We start from the raw sequence: 19,874 nt of genomic DNA, 5'->3' as shown, positions 1-19,874 counted from the left end.
CTAGTCATTCCACGTGTTGATGCTATCTGGTTGGGACTCGAAACCAGATAGTTGGTGTGGCATAGCCATGTTACGGAGCCCGTGACATGTTGAGTGATAATACATAGTGCCCAATCGTAGTAATACTTCAAACAGTATCATTGTTGTTTACAAAACACAGCCCTACTGAGCCGTAAATGCGAAGCATAATCGTCAGCCAACTCAGGATTCCTGCTTGCTTTCCCCGTCTCGGAGATGCCACGGCGGACTATGGCGACTTACTGTGCTTACTATGTAAAGGCTTACGATGTAAGACAATCTCCACTTAGCCAACTAACCTATGAACCGCAGCAGATACTCATGAGTTATCTGAGCCCCGGCCTTCAAAACCCATTGGGGATGCCCCACTGATCCACAAAAACGTGGCAGAAAGGGGGGTGATCTAATCTAGGATCATAGATGCTGACAGCATCAGATCAGGATATGGGAGGGTAAAGCCACATGGAGTGACTACTGCGGACCCTCAGGAAGCGATGGAAATAGAGCAATGAGGGGGCCCGTTCTTCGTGATGACTCGACAAATGCCAGGTCTTACTACTGCCATTTCTCGAGCTAGATTGGAGGTGGTAATCGCTTAACGTCGGAAAGCCTCCAGTAGAGCAGAATCGAACGGCGAGGGTCGACCCGGTATTTAGCTCACGTTACATTGGCAGGAACAAGGTTCACAACGTGGCAGTGTGCTTGCATTAGTTTGTCTCGGATAATTCTGATTGTAAGCAAACGAATATGCAGTGTGAATCAGTAAGCGTTAAATAGTCATTCTGTTCTACTCGTTTCGGAGGTCAAGGACACAGACATTGAAGGATTTATCTCCGTATTTCTTGCCCCGAAGGTGGGGGCCGAGGATATAGTAATAATAGTAATGCCCATGATGATGCTTTGAGGATGGTCTACGGAGTGTTGCAAGTATCTCTTTACAAGCCCTGTCTTCAAACAGAGGGACGGTGGAATCTACCGCATTCACACCCGATCTCCTCGATCGTATCGGGCACGCTCAATGAAGGATTTCCTCTCCCTCGCAGGTGAGGACAGACCATCCTGCGTAACGGTTACCCTCGTCATCTAAGTGCAAGGCCATGAAGCAGGAGGGGAATCTCACAACCCAAGGCGTCTTGAGAAATCTAGAGGTAGATAATAGTAGATCTCACTCGTACGAATCATTCCCTTCCAGGGCACTCTCGTGACAGGGACAGAAACCATGCCGCAGATATTGGGAGACCTACCAATTATGGAAGCGTCGAAGACTCGTTTCGGTCAAACAATGCTCTATGTTCTATTATCATGTTAAGTATTTGTCGATGATTAACATGAATGGCAGACCATCATCAAATAACATTCTCTATACCCTAATGCTATACAAAGCTCAAGTCAATATATCCCCCGAACTCACACCATACCAACGCCTTCGAAAATAACAAATCATTGTCAACTTGCAAGTAAAATCATTGACTCTGTACCCCTCCTCATAATAGTGGCCACTGAAAAGTCATTCATTAGATATAGTCAACAAAGAAAGGAGCTACCATTCCACACTCACCTTCTGGAGAACTCCTTCCAAAACAGGACTTTTAGTCAACTGCATGATACCCTGAATATACTCCTTCGAGAGCTCGAAGGGCTTGGCGATCAGATTGGGGATGTACCTTCCAATGAGTCGATCCGGTTCGACCATTGCCTCGGATATATGTTTATGGAGGAGATAGCGGAAGGAATCCACTCCAGGGCGGAGCAGACTACTATGGAAGGGCACGTTGACATTCAGAGGAATTGTTGCTCGCCCGCGTTGCAAAACTATCCGCTTCTTTGTTGCCGTGACTGAGGACTCAAGTCGTGTCAGAGTCTTCTGGATAAATGCCTTCACGTCGTCCACATTAGTGAGATGCAAGGCGCCAGATGCGAGTGCATCCAGGAGCTCTGAGAGAGTAGCCAGTGAACGAAGCTGTAAATCACAGGTTAGTGGCTATTTGACTTGCGAAATCCCAGAGGCTGAGGCCCGTAAAGGGAGATAAGGAACATGAACTCACATCTCCTGCACAAACGTATTGCATATTAGCAACGTTGTAGTTCACTATCTCAAGCAGTCCTCCTGATCCCCTGATGCGGGCAATTTCCGCCACACACCAGTGGAGATTCTCCTCGCTGAACTTTGGCGAGACACGGGTCGGGTTGACGGCACACATGGAGTAGTCGGTAGCACCTTCGGCGTCTCGTTTGACCGCATTCTGCATCGTCAAGCCCCGGTAGAAGACAAGGGCCGACACCTCCTCAATGGAGAAAATCCTGCCCATTGCAGCCAACGCCACATACTCGCCCAGCGAATGACCGGCAAACAGACTGTCTTCTCTCACAACCCCCTTCGCCCGCATGTCTTCGAATCGTGCCATCTCCATCAAAGCTAGAGCAGGCTGTGTGAATTGCGTCTGATGCAGCAGGCCATTGGTGGAGCGGAACGTATAGGACCGGGAGGATGTGGTGATCTCAGGAAAGACGCGCTTGGAAATTAACGTGCCGTCATCTCCGACAGTGTCGAACTTAAGAGAAGTGTAGTTCGCGCGAACGGCACGGCCCTTGGCGCCCCCAAAGTATACAGTCAGTGTCTTTGGGTTATCCCGTACAATTTGGGATATGGAAAATCCTAGGGTAGATGTGTCAGTTCTGAATGCCAGTAGGCGCACGAGAATAAGAGGGTCTCTCCGCCTCACCATAAGTTTTGCTGAAATATTCGTCTGCAGTTTGCCATACCATCCGGGCACTCGCACTCTGCCTCTCGAGCTCCATGCCCATTCCCGGCTGCTGGCTGCCTTGACCGGTGAAAACATAGGCTACTGGAGGTTGCTCGACCGTGGCTTGAGCGGAAAGAACCTTGACTCCCGAAGATGTATTGTGGACTTGGATGGAAAGCAAGAGGTTGCCGTGCGACAGGCCTACGTGGTCGACCTTGATGCCCAGCCTATCTCCCGGAGAAACCTTGCCGTCAAAAGTGCACGACCAGGAGCGCATTCGAGAGGGATCGCCCTGCGCAATATGCGCTTCCACAAGTGCTCGAATACATCCACTGGTGAACATTCCATGGGTTACTCGGGTCTCATGTCCGGCGTAGCTCGCAAACAGCTCGGAGAGATGAATAGGATTGCAGTCGCCCGAAGCTTGCCCATATTGGGCCGCATAGTCCGGAACGGTAATTTCAAGATCGTCAAGCAGAGATTGAGGCTGCAGAAGTGCCTGAGAATCGTTCCCCGATTGACTACCGTGTCTGCGCAGATAGTCCGTCACTGGGTTTTTCACGTAGGTGTCACCGGAGAGGTTAATTGATCCTATAATTTGGGACTCCCCGGTCACCGGCTGATAAATGACCTGTCCCTCCACGGACAGGTCTGCGTACTTGTCCGAGTCTTGGAAAGTGTATCGGCTCCGGGTCTTAACCTCGATTGTCTTGTGGAGATAGTCCAGCAGATCGATACCATGGTTCAAAGAGAGCCAACCCCGGGATTTCAGCAGAGCAATATCCTTTTGCGAAGAAATAGTGAGGAGAAACCTCTCTTCTTCTACCGCAAACGTACTTTCGTAGTCTTGGTATTCGCCAAGAAGGATAAAGGTGCTCTTGACCCGAATTGCAGGCCTGCTGTTTCGGTGGAGTGTACCCTCTGCTTCCACGACCTTTCCTAGTCCCTTCTTGATCTTGATGGAGGTCAGTCGACCCTCTGGAGACAGAGAATCCCCTTCCTTCAATGGTTCAACCCCCTCACAGTACTCGAAGGAATTCTTCAAATGCAAAAGCCGAAGAAGATCTCCAGACACAAGCGGATGAAAGAGGCAACTCATGAGCGGTCTCCATCCGACCGCTATAGCCAGGTCCAGGGGTGCATACAACGGCGGTTGCAAAGAATCCGATGTGTACTTGGAGTTGTGATTGCAAATACTCTGTGCAAATTGTCGGATCATCTCTCGCGTCAGGACAACTGCCTCGCCGCGAAAGACCTGTTCTGAGGGAGAGAGTAACGTCTTTGTAGATGGATTCCTCCCGATCCAGATAGTCTGATAGTATTGTTTGATCCGTGAGTTGCGGTCAATTTTGACTTCGGTAATGCTGGGAGCCCCGAGTTGAGGCTTGTACTGAAATCGAAACTCCAAGGGCACGGACTCGGAATCCCTCAGAGTCATAAGAATATCGCTAATAGGCTCGGGGGAAGCTCTTCTAAGAGAGGCACTTGCGATCAAGTGCGGTCGTACTTTTCTCCCCGTCGTTCTCTGATAGTCTACCTCCCTGATGAGGATTTCCGGCATCTCTGACGATTGCGGATTCCGCACTTCGACGACTCGCCCTCTGCCCGTTGCGGCAAATAGTCGATGAAGGGGGTTACTGGACCGCTTTCCACCCTGGACAATTATCGGCTCTGTAAACATGGCACGGCACCATGGGGCGAGCGTTGCTTGGCTGAGGGTTTTCAGCCACTGTTCACAAGAAGGCTGGCGATCTAGATCCGAGGCTCGGTAGGTGACGGCGTTGCTCCCTTGCTCAATTGCAAAACTTTCGCACACCAAGGGAAACGACTCGATATCCTCCGCTTTTTGCGCAAATGAAACCTCAGAGACCTCACCAGCGTATCGCTCTTGCAGTGTCAGAGTTATGTAGTAATTATGAAAGCTCTCGAGTATGCTGCGGACCGGCTCATTGGGTGTCCTGGTATACTGTGCAGCCACGGGTCCATGGAGGATACAAACTCGCCCAACATCCTGTCCGAAGACAGCTTCGAGGCGCTCTGATTGCCACAGAGAGTCCTTCTTGAACCAGTACTCTAGGTCCTCATCTAAGGCCACAATGTAGGGCACAGGCTTCTGTCCGCGGCGACGGGAAAGCAAAACCACGTAGTCGGCATCGGCTGCAGTGATGACTTCCTTTTTAGCTTGCGGATATACGGCGAAAAGATCCTTCTGAAACTGGTCAGGATGGTCGAGTTGTGACGAGTCTCGGAGGACAGCTCGGATCGTTTTGCCATTTGCTACTGCACCGGAACCAAGTCTCTCCTCCATGCGCCGGGTCCAGTCAAAGACCAAGGTCCGGAATGAAGGGTCAATCCACGCCTGTAAATGTGACGGATATAGCAACTCCACCATCCGCTGCCAAACCTCCGCATAGGTCATCTCTTGCAAGTCGACCACGGCTCCAGTAACATCCCGTCCGAACCACACTTTCTGGAAATCTTCGTTCAACCTGCGGATGTAATACTCCTTGCGAGCTAGCAGCGCGCCTTTCTGTTTCTCGCGGGGGAGGCTGAAGATATTCCGGTCCAATTCTGCCCAGAGCTTCACACCTCGTGTGGCCACCTTGTGTATGGGTTCTCCCATCTCGGAGCGAACGGTCAGGATGCCACCCGTAGGCTTCTTATAGGTGCCTTCCCACTCCGAGTCCCCAACACCAGGGATATCGCAAATGGCTTGTTTGGCAGCGATGCTTGTCTGTGCTTCCTGCGCGGCCATCACCCTACTACCCAGCAGAATGGCATCAAATGGCATTCTAGGCCGACCAAACAAGGTCTCAGACCACGTGCCACTCAAATAAGGGTAGGACCCCTCTCCGTCGCCAAAGCCGCTGCCTGCCACCAAAATGACATTGGAGCAGGCCCGGATCTGCGCGTACCGGTCAAGGATGGGCTCATGGAAATCCTCGTAGGAATGATGGCCTCCACCGCGGCCGCCAGTCCATTGAAGGATAATTGGGAAATCAGGACGAACACGTGCAATTTCCAGCACTGCATCAATTGCGCCCTTGGACCCCGGCTTAAGAGAAATGTGCTCCAACTCCAGCTCGTCGATATAGCCTTGCACAGTCTCAGCAGACGGTACCCCAGCCCCAATTGTCAATCCTGTGATCGGAACTCCTGATCGCCGCAATTCAGCCAGCAAGGGGATCTGCCACGCCATTGCGCGCGGGTTCGCGTAGATCACATTGCAGGTGATCTTTCGACCCGGAGCGATGGCCGAAGCGAGAGACATAAGACCCTCACGCATCTTGTCAGCGTCGGGGAAACCGCCACAAGCTACCTCGGCGTGGTATCCGGCATTGAGTATTGCCGCTACAAAGTCGGGCGACGTTGTGGTCGGGGTCATCCCGGCCACCATGACCGGAGGAAGGCCGATGAGGCGAGTGAACTTGGTGTCGACTAGGATTTGAGGATCGGTGGCGATGGGTAAGCGAACAAGGGATGGGGCGTAATCCGTGGACCAGGCAGGGCTGTATTTGACCGCGGCATACCGGGCGTAAAAGTCACCCGCGTAGCTCAAAATTGGATTCGTTCCCCGGTGAGCTGAGACAACCGTAGTCCGCAGGCCTGTGCCCTCGCGTTGCTGGCCGACAAGACTGCCGATCCCAGCGTCTGCTCCAGGTCCAAAATCCAAGAGATGGGTGAAACCAGGCAAGACTTTCTGCTGGAGCATCTCCCACTGGACCCGACCAGTGCAAATCATCTGTGTGATCTGGGGAATGAGGTTCTCACTGCTCTGAAGATTCTCAGCCGTTTCCGTGTGATAGACAGGGAAGGCTAAGTCAACACCGCGGAGAGTGAAGGGCGCCAGGTCTTGGAGAAGCAAACTCTCCGTCTTCTCTAGGTATGGGGAATGGAAAGGGGCACCGATGGGTAAGAAGCGGGTGCTTATTGTAGGAGCGCGTTGGCGAAAGGGAATCCGAGACGGGTTAGTGTTGGCCGATGATGAACCATTCTTTGGCAGCTGAAGGATTCTTTCTAGTGCCTGCAAAGATGGTTGCAGCCCGGCGACGACAAATTGTTGTGGTCCGTTTACCAGAGCGAGATGCACAGCCTGCTGTGCGGGGAGTTGTGCATTGATTTGCTCGATCTGTCTCTGCAACGCAGTCTGTGAAATTCCCTGGATGCTGAGCATGTACGACGGGGGCGATGTCTCCAGGCCGGACGTAGGACTCGTGGTACCTATAGTTCGTTGACAACGGGCACCGATCCAAAAGAGCACCTCAATCACCTGTCGCGCGGCAGTATAAAAGCCGTCCCACGATGCAGCAGCCGCAATGAAGGCGGCTACGACAACTCCCTGGGAATGGCCGCTTGCCCCAGACAGGAATTGTCGCATCTCTCCCGGTGTAACACCCAGGTTAATGCATGCAACGGCATATTGCACCATCTGGGAGACAGCAATGAGCGGCAGACTAACGGCCGCTGTGGTGAGGTAATCGATAGGAGGACAGGTTTCCGGAGTGCTGAGCCAGGCTTGGACATCAAGTCCATGCAGGAAGATGTCCTTGAACTGGTCATCCGCAGCCAGGCGGACGAGCCTCTCGGACATCAGATGCACAAGGGGTATAAGGTGTTCTTCATAGATGCTATAAGTCTCCACAAGCTCCTCGAAGTAGCTCTCTACCCCTTGGCCATTGAATAGCGCAAACAGCTTTGCCTCGCCTCTTTGTGCGCTGGACAGGAGCTCACTGGTCCCCATGGTGCATCGGTGGTTGGCCAGGGCACAAGCCTGGAAGTATGTGCGCAGGATCGAGCGATCCACGGCGGGGTCGCCATTCGTAGAGGTCAAAACGGTGTTGATGTTCTCATTCCGAAGCAAGCTGGTTTGAACGAAGCTCAGAATTTCTCGGAGAATTGCAACGTCCACCGACGTACTCGATAGTTCATCGTGTGCATAGTCAAGGATAAATCGTATAAAGGAGGAGCACAGCTCGAGGGGACTGGAGAATTGCTGTAAAGATGTCGCTATCGAATTGGCGAATTTATCTTTCAGTAGCCGGCATCTTGGTGCCAGTTGACTGGAAATAGGAATTGAGCATTGAACAGCCCCATATTCGAATGAAATCTCGTCTGCAAAAAGTGATTGTTGCTGTCGCATTTCCTCCCATGGTGCCTCGAAGATTGAAGAAGAATCTTGCGATCCTACCGATGACCACGGGCTCTCCATGATTTGTGTTGTATGTAGCGGCAGAATGAAGCTCTGCTGTTATCCACGCCACGAGCCGCGTAGTCGGATGTCTGCGTAATATAGCTTAATGAAGAAACTTTTTAATGCCAGCAATCTTACTCCATTCGATACCACAGCCTACCAGGAACACCTCCGCCACCCTGGGCATGTCCCGTATCCTTTGCACCTTTCGCATATGGAGTGGATACTCCATCGCAGCCATCCACGTGTCGGACCCTCAATCTAAGATCCTGCCGGCGGTCACCTTACTCGACCATCTCCGCTGCGTAATAATTACTATTGAGCTTCTATGCGACTGCACCTGTTGTGTTGGTTGATGTTGCTGTTTCAGGTTTGAAACCAGCGATGTTCCTGCAGCTACGTGAGATTTTAGATTGGCTGAAATTAATATTGGTTCTGGTTGCTAATTACTTCGCACACATGACAATACGTGTGTATCAGTATTGTGATACTGTTACATGTCGTACATTGTAAGTTACATATGTATATTACGAGGGTCAATGTGGCGGTGATCGCAAATTTCCAAGATAGATTCCCTACACTAGCGTGTGAATAAATATAAGTGATCGGCACACAAAATACTATCAATATGGATCTGGCGAGCTGCAAGGCTCTCGTCAACTTGTCTCACCCACAGCCACCCGAAAAATACTGTGTAGTAAGCCACCGTATCATTTTAGCCCGACAGGAAGGAATTGAATCCTTGGCACCGTTCTCCACTTCAGTTACAAAGGTGTATTGATCGAAGTTGCTTCGGTTCTTAAGTATCATTACAGGATATTTTCAAAACAATAAGTATAGTGCGTTCGTCGCGAAGGCGCCATCAGCTGCGGACAAGGGTCTGCTGGCCAAAGTTGGATCTGTGTGGTGCTGGTTTGTGGAAACTACGGCTGGTGCCGCACTGGCACCCACGTCCGACGTCAGCGGGGAACGACTGCAATAGGTTCAGAAATCAGTATGGCAGTGTTCGATTAGGAGCCGGTAAACTAAATTAGCTAAATTCCAGGCAATTCTGATTCATAGTAAGCTTATTCATGTACTCATCTGACATTATAAGTAACCTCAAACATGTGACTATGTTTAAAGTTGAATTAGTAATAATATTAATATTATAACTATATGATTCTCCGCTACTGAATCAGCTTAGCATGTGATTGAAGACACTATCCTCGAAATGATTCGGAAAAAGGGGAAAAAAAAAAAAAAAAAAAAACCCAAGATTATGAAATCCTGATTATCATAAGACAAGGATAGCTGATGCACACGAAGATTAAGTTAAATTAAGAACAGCTGGTTTAGTGTCAGGCTGATACTGATCAGTTAAGTCATATGGGAGACATCATTCAGTATCAGGATCTCCTAAACCCGTCGCAGATCGTACTCTGGACCATGACATGATCGCCTGGGGATTAGATCAAGTAATACTATCTATTATGGGGACTATACATGGGAGAGGTAGCGGAAGAGGACCTCTATGTCGATACCTCTTGTGCTTCTACAGCTGAGATAGGCAAATGGAATAGACGGAGAAAGTGTGGGGAAAAGTAAGAAGAACAATGAGCGAGCTACGAAGCTTGACTTGAACATCAAAGTTGGTTTAAAAAAATAGATCAATTCAGAGGACTATCTAAAAATAACAAAAACTTATAGGGATATCATTAACACGTAAATCGGACAGTTGGGTCAAGGTACGTCTTCGTCTCCTCAGACGGGGCAAATGGCGGCGCAGATTTGGCACGGAAGAGGGAGTTCCCATTCATTCCCTCGTAAAAGAACATATCCGCCTTGGTTTTTCGCTTAGTGCAGCGGTCGAGGTAAGTGTCGTACTCTTCCCGGCCGAGAGTGGCAAAGAGATACCGGGGATGGACACAGAGAGCTTGTGCTCCCTTCTGACCAAAACCAAAGGAGGTGACGGAAACGGCCTTGATGTCAGGAACACGGATCGGCCGCTGCACATAGGCGATCAGATCAGCAAACTCCTCGAGCTTTGGATCGATATTATCAGCGTTGCGGTTACCCGGGACCAATCCCGAGTCGAGCATTTGGAGGGCTCCATTGAGCATCCAGGCACCCGCAGCGCCCTTGGAGTGACCGGTCAGGGACTTTTGAAAGACACTGAGAATGAGGTTGCCTTTTCGTCGACCCATTGAGCTCAGCTGTTGGTGAATGACACTAGATTCATTCTTGTCGTTCATCACGGTCGACGTGCCATGGAAGGATGCCACATCCAGATCATCGATGGTGAGCCCCCACGTAGCTAGAGCGCCGGCAAGTGGTGCGATATTAGGCTCGTTGCGCCAGAAGTCGTTGCCGAGATTGAAGCGGGCATCCTTTTGCTCGCGAGCAAAGTCAGCCGCTATCTGCTGCCGACGCTCATTGACGTAGGCCTCAACATCCACAGTCGAGCTCTGGGCTACCACCGCAGCCACTTCGAAGTCGAGATCTTGCAAGGCCACGTCCCGCGCTTCTGCAATCTGGCGGAGGCGGAAGTCCAACCGCTTCCGGCGATTGCGGATGTTCATGAGAGGCGATGGTACCCTTGAGGGAATGTGCCTGGCGTTGGTAAGTACCCCCTTCCCAGGAGCTGGCACCGAGCGGCCAGCCTTATCGCTAGATGTGCTGGTAAAAGCAATGATGCCTCGAATCGGCAATCCCATTCTCAGCGCCAGTGCCGCCGTTGTGAGCACCTGGAGTCCGGAACCCTGAGATTCCACAAAGCCGCTGCGGGTGCTGGTGGTCGGTCGGGACATTTCGTGAGGAGCTCGACCTTTGGCGATTTCTTCCTCAACGTTGCTAGTCGCCTTCATGTTGGCAAACTCCTGAGAGGTCTCTGTCGTGAAATCATCACAGCCGCCGACCAAGCAGAACTGAGCTTTACCGGTAACGATAGTATCATACCCTAATTCTAGGGACTCGATAGCAGTGGCACACGCCCCGACTGGGGTGCGAAGAGGTCCACTTGCCGAGAGTAGAAGCATATTGACCCAAGCTCCTGTGGTATTGATGAAGGTCTCTTGTAGGATATCCTTCGGGATGTCGTGAGTGCTTTGGCGCCCATTGAACATTTTGTTCAGAGAAGTGGCACCTCCAAGCCCTGAACCGATACATGTGCCTACTTCGGACACGTGGATATACTGATAGAGTTCATACGGATCTGTAATCCCAGAGGACAGCAGCGCTTCAACCGTACACACCAGTGTGAAGAGCGTAACCCGGTCGACCTGGGACACAATTTCCTCGGGGATTCCATAAACACGTGGATCCCAGCCATCCGGTATGAGTCCGGCGACGGTCCGAGTTGATTGCATTGCGCGAGGGATATAGAGTCTAGCGCCTTTGCGAAGCTGTACTGTGAATAGATCCGGTGTTGTCGATTGTTGAACTGCAGCGAACTCTCCATGTTCCAATTTCATCTGCTCGGCGAGCGACTCAGGCATATCGAGGGGTTCCAAATCTTGTTGCAATGTAATCTCGTGCAGGAAAGGCTTTCGTTCTGACTCGATTAGACGTATTCCGGTATGATTCAAGATCCTTTCCTCGTAGATTGACTTCACATCGATATCGGCAACGGGCTTTTTTGTCGTAGTGTCTACCCACCCGGAGTAGGGAGCTCCATCGATGGTTCCGGCGAAGTGGCTGATGTATCCCATGAGCCAGGCTAGTTCAATGGCGCCCTCGAGGGAGAATTGGCCATATGCCTCCATCTCCCATCGTGTGCGAGCATTGCCCACGGGCCCTAACTCCGAGAACCCCGTCACCACTACGGTTCGATCCAAGTCCACCATTCCCTGGAGGTCTGAGCTAATAGTGCGGATATCCCGATCGTAGTCAAGCGGCTTGGGGAAGTCTAAACGCACATGCGCTCTCTGCTCGAGTCGGTCCGAGCCGGTGCTCGGTCGGGAAGAATGGCCGGCAGTCGAGCATTGCTGCTCTAGTATCGACTCTGCGAGAAGCGCAGCTTGTATTTCGCTTTTTTCCTTGAGCTCCTGACGCAACGCTTGCAGCTTTTCTCCGAGTCCCTGCACCTCTGCCATTCGGCCCGTTAGGTCTGCGTAAAGAGGCCTCTCCTGACATAGCTCAGTCATTTCCTGCACACATAGGCAGACCAGAGCATAGGCCATCTCCTCCTGAGAAAAGGTCCGCATGCCAGCCGCCTCGATGCCCTCTGCGATGAGATCATTCTGGTTCATTAGACCGGTTCCTCTTGTCCAACCGATGACGGCACCGCAGATGGACAGGTAGTCCTGCCAATCCTCCGAATGCCACCGGTTGAACAGCGTCTCTAGGCCCAATTTTGACTCACCGTATAGGCCATCCCCACCAATGGTTCCATGGTTGGGAGACAGAGGCAAGATGACATGGGTGGGGTTGGTATGACAACGGTGCTTTTCCTTGCAGGTCTTGATGGTGCCCAGCAAACGTAGCACGTTTGTGAGCATCAAACGGTGGGCGAGCTCTGATTTAGAGTCAATGGAGTCGAGTCGTCGTCCAGCCTCACTAAGTGCAGCAAAAGGGATAAAGTAATCTATGTCACAGCCAAGACCACCTTGTGAATAGACGTACTCAATCAACGAATTGACGTCCTTAACACTGGCTTGGTTGAATGGGACAACAATGAGTTGAGAGCCCTTGGCACCGTGGTCCATGTAGATACTCTGATATACCTTGGCCACCTCAGGGGACAGAGAGGATGTTGTGACAACGACTCTGGCTCCCCCCTGTAGGAAGTGTCGAATCATCGCAGCTCCGATTGAACCAATCCCCGCTCCCGTCATCAGCACAGTCTGCCCATTGAAGGACGAACCCCGGTCGTGCACCAAGCTGAGCGCATTTTGAAATTTTGCGGTCAATATGCGACTGTAGTACCATGCATCTCCCCTTTTTTCTCTGAGGTGGATAAAGGGATGAGCATCGGCTTCGGATGTCGGCGATGCCAACTGGGCAAAAGTAATTCTATCTTCACGTTCCTTCTCAAAATATCGTATCGTCCCGTCCTTGTCGATAGTTGTGAATGGCGCCATCTGCTTGGGGGATCCTTTGAAAAGTGGCCCGAACTCCAGCACATGCTTGCACAGAGCCTTTAGATCAGTAAAGATGGGGCGCGGAACTGCAGAATTTCCTAGCTTGGCCAGTATCTCATTGATTACATGGAGGAGCGTCTCATCTGCCGCGTTGGCAATTGCGTAGCAGGCTTCAAGGACATTCCCTTGGTCGAGTGTGACTTCGTCCCCACGCTGCACTGGAGTCACTAGATCGAACAGCTCGAGAAGCCTCTGACGGCCCCAATTCCATGCCGAATCATACATGCGGACCTTGCGGGAATCAAAACGTGGCTTAATACCGTTGGCGTAGTCTTCCCCATGCTCCTCCGTCCAGAGACCCAACTCTGATTGCATTCCGGTCTTGATGTCGTGTTGGAGAGCGTCTAATGAACGTCGATCCGCGCCTAGGTCCAGGCCGAGCTGAGATGCATAAATATTAAGGAGCTGTCTTGACACCGCTTTCTGGGCCTCAGACATCGCTCTAAGCGCTTCAGGATCGACCATGATATTAGAAGCCGAGGCTCCGTCCGCAGACGGATGAGATGTGTGTAAAGGTATACTATTTTTCGAAGCATAGCTCTCCACGACGCCATCAATAAAGGTCTTTGCGTCGGATTCGGATGAAATTCGTGTTGGAGGTGCCTCTGTTGTCGCAAGGAGTAAACAGGAATCCTGTCTTCCTTGTTTGAGACCCCACTGGGATTTGAGTCGATCTCGCGCGGCGGCGGTGGTGAAGCCACTGGGTAATTTGGAAGTGAAAAGCGAATTAATCATGCCTGTGGAAACCTTCCCAAGCATTCCGCTATGGCTTGGCTGGATCGCCTGCCACAATTCAGCCAGAGGTGTCTCTTCGACGCGTTCTGGGAGCGTGCCGAATTCTGCATGGAGATCTCCAACAACCTCATTTTCCAACGTTGAGCGCCCTTGATAGTTTGTCAGCATTCAGGGGAAATAATTAACAAGTCACTCCACTCTTAACTTACCACCAGCAAGAACTTTGATAGTCTTAGTCCAGTCAACATCGGACGGCGACTTCTTAAGCGCTCGTGACACTATCGCGGTCACAATCAGCTGTGCCTTTACCCCTTCGTCCTCAATTTCTATTGTTGTCGGCTTCGGTTTCGGAGCCGATACAGTCTCTGGTTGCGCTACAGGAGCCACTTCTGTTTTGACAGGTGATGGTATGGTAGCTGTATTTGCTGCGTTCTTTGTCCTTTCCTTCAGTTTAGCATCAGGGGCACCAGGGCGGTCTTCGAAATAGACTTCTTGGGTGTCCTTCTCCGAATTCAAGAGTCGTCGAGGTGTAGATCTAGTACACTCCTGAGTCTGGTACTTGCTGTTGAGGGTTCGCTGAAACATGCCCGCGAGTGTCGGAGTGGGCCCGATTTCGACGATCTTGTCGCACTCCCTGCGAGAGAGGATTACGTCCTGCGTTTCAATCCATTGTACTGGGGAGGCAAATTGGTATCTAGGTCAAACAAAGCCCAGCTGTCAGTCAGTGCTATTGTCCCATGCTTCGCCCTTCATCATATTCTACTCACGCCATGAGCTCAATGAGCAGTATGCGAGCCAGCTTGCGCTGGGTATCCATATCGGCAGCCATGGGTACCTCTTGCACGCTGACCCAGGTTAATCGTTAGAGTCAACTCAGTGTAGCGGCATGGAGATCTGAAAGTTCTTCAACTCAAATGGATTTAAATGGGGACAGATGACATGTGACTGGGCTACACACCCACTTAACTACGCTAGGCCCCCAGTGCACACAAGGCTATGCTTAGTTTCATGAAACCCGAATCCTCTCGAGAAATCGCCCCTTCGACACGAAGTTCAGCCCTAGCCAACCCACCCCAAACACTATCTAGTAAGACCTCCTGTCAGCATTTGAGGCTTGAGCATGCCACCTGACTTGTTTGCCATGTGCGACGCTAGTAGCTAGCTCATCTCAACATTCTGCCTCGTGGCCGGAGCCGTTGACGGTGCGTTTGGACCCACGTGGAGTACGGAGCAGCCTTGCTCTATTCGTAGCGGAAGCTGACGCGAGAAACTAGAGGCATCCATGGCGCAGTTCATGGCGCAGTTCATGGCCGATCTTATCAAAGGTTGATGATGCGGGGTCTGACTACGACACCGTTTACACAAAATTACGGTATTGTTCACGTTGGCGTTACGTATCAATATTTGTGTAACAATACATGTAATGAATGTAATATATGATAGCATCTACATCTGCCTAAGCTGGTAAGATATGATATCTTTGATTGTTTGAGGCTGTCTTCAACTGGCAACTGACTGTTGTAGTAATCAAGAAAGCCCAGCTAGAAGCCACATATGACGGTTCAGCAAGGGCTTCGCTGAGGTCTTTTGCAGAGGCTTCCTGAGGCCGATCGTCTAGCACGAGCGGATAGTATCCGGTGTGACGGTAGCGCTTCCGGTTATCTTCGGCTACATAGAGTCCCCTTTTACCTGCCAGCATCGATAGGAAAACTGCATAGAATGGACGACTGACAAGTAGATTACCTCCCGTGGCACTAGCATTACATAGACCTCAGTGCTGTGGATATGTACGAAGCCAATTCAATATGTGGAAGGACCTCATGCCATGATTTTCAGGCAGTAGGATGAGAGCTTTTATGCCTCAGGTACGAATATTGCTGCCCGCGATAGACTTGGAAGCCTTGCGGGACCGCACGGGCGATAGCATACAAGTTCTTGGCGCGTCTCGATGAATGGTGCCGAATTGAGTGAGTTATACAGATGAAGAAAATCCTCAGGAGCCACTGTCATTGTGTACATGATTCACAAATGAAATATAACGAGCGTCTCATCATGATCAACTGATTAATATATAGTACTGTGCAAGATCTAGTAAAGGACTGCAAATGATCTATTCCGTCTATGTAGCCATAATAAGTGTAAGGGGAATTCATAAAATATATAGCTAGTTGCCACGCTTTCGTTTCTACAGTCATGCATTTTCATCACCACTTGGCTGCTCAACAGGCGAAACCTGCCATAGCCAGTCCTCATTGGACTTGACTCTTCCTTTCTGAATGTCCAGAAGAGCCTGTTGCAACTGCTTACAACCGTCGCCTGAGCCGTCAGTGCTATATGCAAAAGTCTCCTCAGTAGACCTTCGGGTGATCGACTTGATGGAGACTAGCATTGCCGCAGTGCCGACCGCAATGACCTCACTGAAATATTGGAGTTCGGGATATGGAATCTGCATTCGAGGTCAGCCTATGTAATCACAATTCCCAATGCAAGGAACCGAATGTATTCGATTGTGGAGTCATACCGGGCGGACCTCAACATTCCAACCTAGGGACCTGGCCAGATCCAGACATGTGGTGCTGGTCACACTTTTCAGGATTGAGCGACTACTGGGTACCACCACTGTGAAGGAATCTCCGGTTTTCTTCAGACCGATAAACCCGGAGGTGCTGAACTCGTCAATTTCAGAATTGGTTCGGCTGTCGAGATGTAGAGTAATGAAGTAACCCTCAGCACGGGCTTGATCACTCCATTTCAGGACGGGACCATAATTTCCACCGACTTTGACATGGCCCACGCCTTTAGGAGCAGCCCTGTCCAAGTCTTCCAGGATCAGGGCTGGTATAGGCTGACTTCCATGGTAGGCCCTGTAGGGCTGGACATAAATGCAGAACTTGTACCCCGTCCCCGCGGAGACTGCAAAGAACGGATCCGATCCGAACACCAGAGGACGAATGTAGAGGGCAGCGTCTGTATCGTGTGGTGGCACATACTCCGCATTGCTGGCAATGACGAGATTGACACTACGCAGGAAGAGGTCCTCTGGAATGGTGGGAATAGCAACTGCTGAACACGACAAGGCCAGCCGGGCTGCATGGTCCTTGGGACGAAACACATTAATGTTGCCTTGAGGGTCACGATAGGCTGATTTAAAGTCAGTTCCATGTTTTGCTCGGAACTATCACCAGTCGGTATCATATCACAATACCTTTCATTCCTTCAAATGCTTGTTGGCCTATCGCGTTTTCAGTTATTGAATTATGGCCATCGGCACGCACGCATACCATAATTGAGCCCTGGCGCGAGACCATGAATGCGTAGCAAAGGATCCTCAACCAGTCGAGGTTCTGACCAATGGCCAGTAGATACCGAATACCCACACTCGACATGAGCGTTCACTAAAAAACGCAGAAGCTGTCAGTCAAAATACTCGCTCTCCTGTCTAAGAACATTTACTGACCATCCATAGGCGCAATCCCGAGCTTTTCCCATTCTAGAATGGCCACTTGTCAGATTACGTACTTGCAGCTGCGAGAAGGCTACCCACCTAGGGACTGAGTAGGAGGAGGTGGAAAGGGACTTATTGTGAGGTTCTGTTGCAGCGCAATTGATAACACTATAGATATTTGCAACCAAAAACCGCAATTATGGAATAAAATGCACTTTACAGTTATTGAAGAATCATGCAATAAATATTCTTCTCGTTCTTCCTCTACTACCTCGTCCTCGTATTCCAGAAAGCCTCATGGGGGCCGAATCCCATTGAGCAGTACCTGAAACACCTATACGCAGCCGATGAAATACACTTGTAAGATACCACATAAGTATCGAATGTGTACTGATCACGTGATGAACATGGTCTCACATAATATGATAGTAAGCAATATAATACACATAATAGTAAGCACTATAACTATACATAACTATTGTAGTAAGCAATGAACTACTAATCACTTAGAAGGTAAGATGTCTCCATTTGATCCTGCTTTGGGAATTATCAAGTGACATCATGGCGCTGATTGAATGATCTACGTATCTAAGTTAAGACACCACTCCGCAGCTTACTAGTGCTGCCCCCAATGTTACCCCAATTATAGGACGAAATTTCTAGAACATCTTCCCTCTAGACTGGACATGCAGCTAGATTATCTCACTTCAGCATTAAACTCCGAAGCAAGCTAAGGGAGCTGTAAGGATTGACGAACACTATCATCGCTTAGAAAAGCTGAGGATATGCCGGGGTACTTTCTGAGTCAATCTTGGCTTCCCATTACGTTACCACTATCCTTGTAGGTGCTTGAAGGGGAAAATTAGAAAAACCTCCTTGTATTAGTGCTGAACCAGTAGAATGAAATCGCTTAACTGGGCTAGGGCGTAGGATTCGTTCTGGAATATACCTCACCGAATACATCAATACGCCGTCCCAATACACCAGCTGCGGCGTGTCTGATACAAAGAAACATTTGGTAAGATACTTGTTCCTAAATACATCGTTTATACACAAGTAACATTACCCAACAGAAACAATACCCTTTGGATGACACCATTTTAGATTAGTGGCCAGTGATAGTGAATAGAACAAATAACAATAAATAAATACGAGAAGAGATTTTGTGTATAGTAACTTCTAAACATAGGTCCGCTGAAGGATGTGGCATTTCTTTTCTTTGATGAGGTCAGTGAGGCGTTCGCAGCTAATGCAATAATCCGATTTTCTTATTTTTCTTATTCGCTTCGGGACTCTCGAGGACTAGCACTCGCGCAGAAACTCACCTAAGAAGGGTATAGTGCATGCGACTCTCACACAATCCAGTCTCAAGACAAAAGGCGAGGACTGGCTCGGTTGTATGTGTATATAATTAATCCAGTTCTCAAGATGGCGCGTTAGTGTTTGGAAGACGACGCAGGCGGAGGTGACAAAGGATCAGGAGATGTCTGGCTAAAGTGAATGTCCGAGTATAATACCACGATCGAGTTAAGCATATAGCATATGGCTGCTTCATCAGTCTCTTGGCCCGGCGGGTCTAGCAATAGGCGGAGAGGCTCCGGCAGCAGGCCGATTGAACCCAATCTCTCACGATGCAAAGATACTATTACCATGATTAGTGAGGCTTGTACTGCGAGTACATCGCTGGCGTTGGGCTGACGATCTCTCTCCTAAACCGCCACCAAGGCTTCTTTCACCCATGGGTCAGGGATACCAGGAAAGATAGAGTCATAGTTCTACACGGGAAACCTACATACAATCGCCTTTTTCAAAAGCGCAGGCCAGATACAGCGGGCGAAGGAAAGGGCGTATCATAGGCATTACTAGTTACCTACTTATAGATACAACACAAACAGTTGCAGTGTATAGTATTTTATTTTAGTACCTTATATTAGTATGAGGTTCTCATTTGTCCAGTTGAAGTGTTGTCCACCACGCCGTCACCCTTTTCTCCAAAAGCCTCACGTACATCATCTAACCCTTGAAACACTATGACCTCTCGAGATTGCGATAGAATGAAGTCCCCTTTTGATTTGAGACTATCTGCCAGACATTTGGCATTGCTTGCATATCTTGTCCTTTTTGCGGCAGTAGGCCGTAGCCCACAGCTGTATATTTCCAAAAACCGAAAGATCGAGGTCCCCGATGTGAGGAGGTGATTTAGAATTTATAGTGCCCTTCGTTACCGCTGCTGACGGGGGTATAAGGACTGACTTGTGTTACTGTTAAACCCAAATTGGTCGTCAGAGCATATTCTGCTTGGAATCATCTTGGGTAGTTCAATCACAGTGTTGATTGCAAATTTAAGTTCTGCAAGCGATGGTAATGTCATTCTATAAGAAAGAGTATCCAAAGAACGAGACATCATGTTGAGACGTCAAGATGTAGGTTTATATAGAGCTGATTAGACCTAGAAAATGTGGAGAGGAAGAGATCAGAAGGGGAGGGAAAGATTATATAGGAGGCTGCCAGATGATTCGTTGAAGTGACAAGCTGCGCTGGATTTTCCAACACTGCCCCTTAAGTACATAGGGGACCGGGTTCGAAGCCATTATTAGCATGGTGAAGTCTCGGATCACAAG

At 49.8% G+C, this 19,874-nt stretch overlaps 5 protein-coding genes across 5 annotated transcripts; 1 reads left to right on the top strand and 4 right to left on the bottom strand.

Annotated features, from left to right (window-relative positions):
* Positions 1-1,258: 1,258 nt before the first annotated feature.
* Positions 1,259-8,140, bottom strand: An10g00650 (uncharacterized protein; the record flags this gene model as incomplete). The annotated part of the gene is made up of 6 exons (XM_059749959.1): positions 1,259-1,312; positions 1,577-1,978; positions 2,064-2,674; positions 2,715-7,822; positions 7,951-8,042; positions 8,114-8,140. 6 exons carry the CDS (start codon positions 8,138-8,140, stop codon positions 1,259-1,261), a joined length of 6,294 nt encoding a protein of 2,097 aa, XP_059601502.1.
* Positions 8,141-8,581: 441 nt separating this feature from the next.
* On the top strand, positions 8,582-8,967 carry An10g00640 (hypothetical protein; the record flags this gene model as incomplete). Its single annotated transcript, XM_059749958.1, has 2 exons — positions 8,582-8,650; positions 8,794-8,967. The coding sequence occupies 2 exons, from the start codon at positions 8,582-8,584 to the stop codon at positions 8,965-8,967; spliced, it is 243 nt and encodes an 80-aa protein (XP_059601501.1).
* Positions 8,968-9,650: 683 nt separating this feature from the next.
* An10g00630 (uncharacterized protein) lies at positions 9,651-14,625 on the bottom strand (the record flags this gene model as incomplete). Its single annotated transcript, XM_001402420.3, has 3 exons — positions 9,651-13,957; positions 14,018-14,502; positions 14,576-14,625. The coding sequence occupies 3 exons, from the start codon at positions 14,623-14,625 to the stop codon at positions 9,651-9,653; spliced, it is 4,842 nt and encodes a 1,613-aa protein (XP_001402457.3).
* A 1,374-nt stretch (positions 14,626-15,999) lies between these two features.
* An10g00620 (uncharacterized protein) lies at positions 16,000-17,568 on the bottom strand (the record flags this gene model as incomplete). Its single annotated transcript, XM_059749957.1, has 6 exons — positions 16,000-16,254; positions 16,330-16,949; positions 17,014-17,040; positions 17,090-17,219; positions 17,328-17,421; positions 17,525-17,568. 6 exons carry the CDS (start codon positions 17,566-17,568, stop codon positions 16,000-16,002), a joined length of 1,170 nt encoding a protein of 389 aa, XP_059601500.1.
* Positions 17,569-19,183: 1,615 nt separating this feature from the next.
* On the bottom strand, positions 19,184-19,657 carry An10g00610 (hypothetical protein; the record flags this gene model as incomplete). Its single annotated transcript, XM_059749956.1, has 2 exons — positions 19,184-19,370; positions 19,479-19,657. 2 exons carry the CDS (start codon positions 19,655-19,657, stop codon positions 19,184-19,186), a joined length of 366 nt encoding a protein of 121 aa, XP_059601499.1.
* Between the last annotated feature and the right edge of the window lie 217 nt (positions 19,658-19,874).

Source organism: Aspergillus niger (genome assembly GCF_000002855.4).
Source record: "Aspergillus niger supercontig An10".
Classification (NCBI taxonomy): domain Eukaryota; kingdom Fungi; phylum Ascomycota; class Eurotiomycetes; order Eurotiales; family Aspergillaceae; genus Aspergillus; species Aspergillus niger.
Note: the sequence above shows the minus strand (reverse complement) of the source record. Positions and strands in the feature narration are given on the sequence as shown.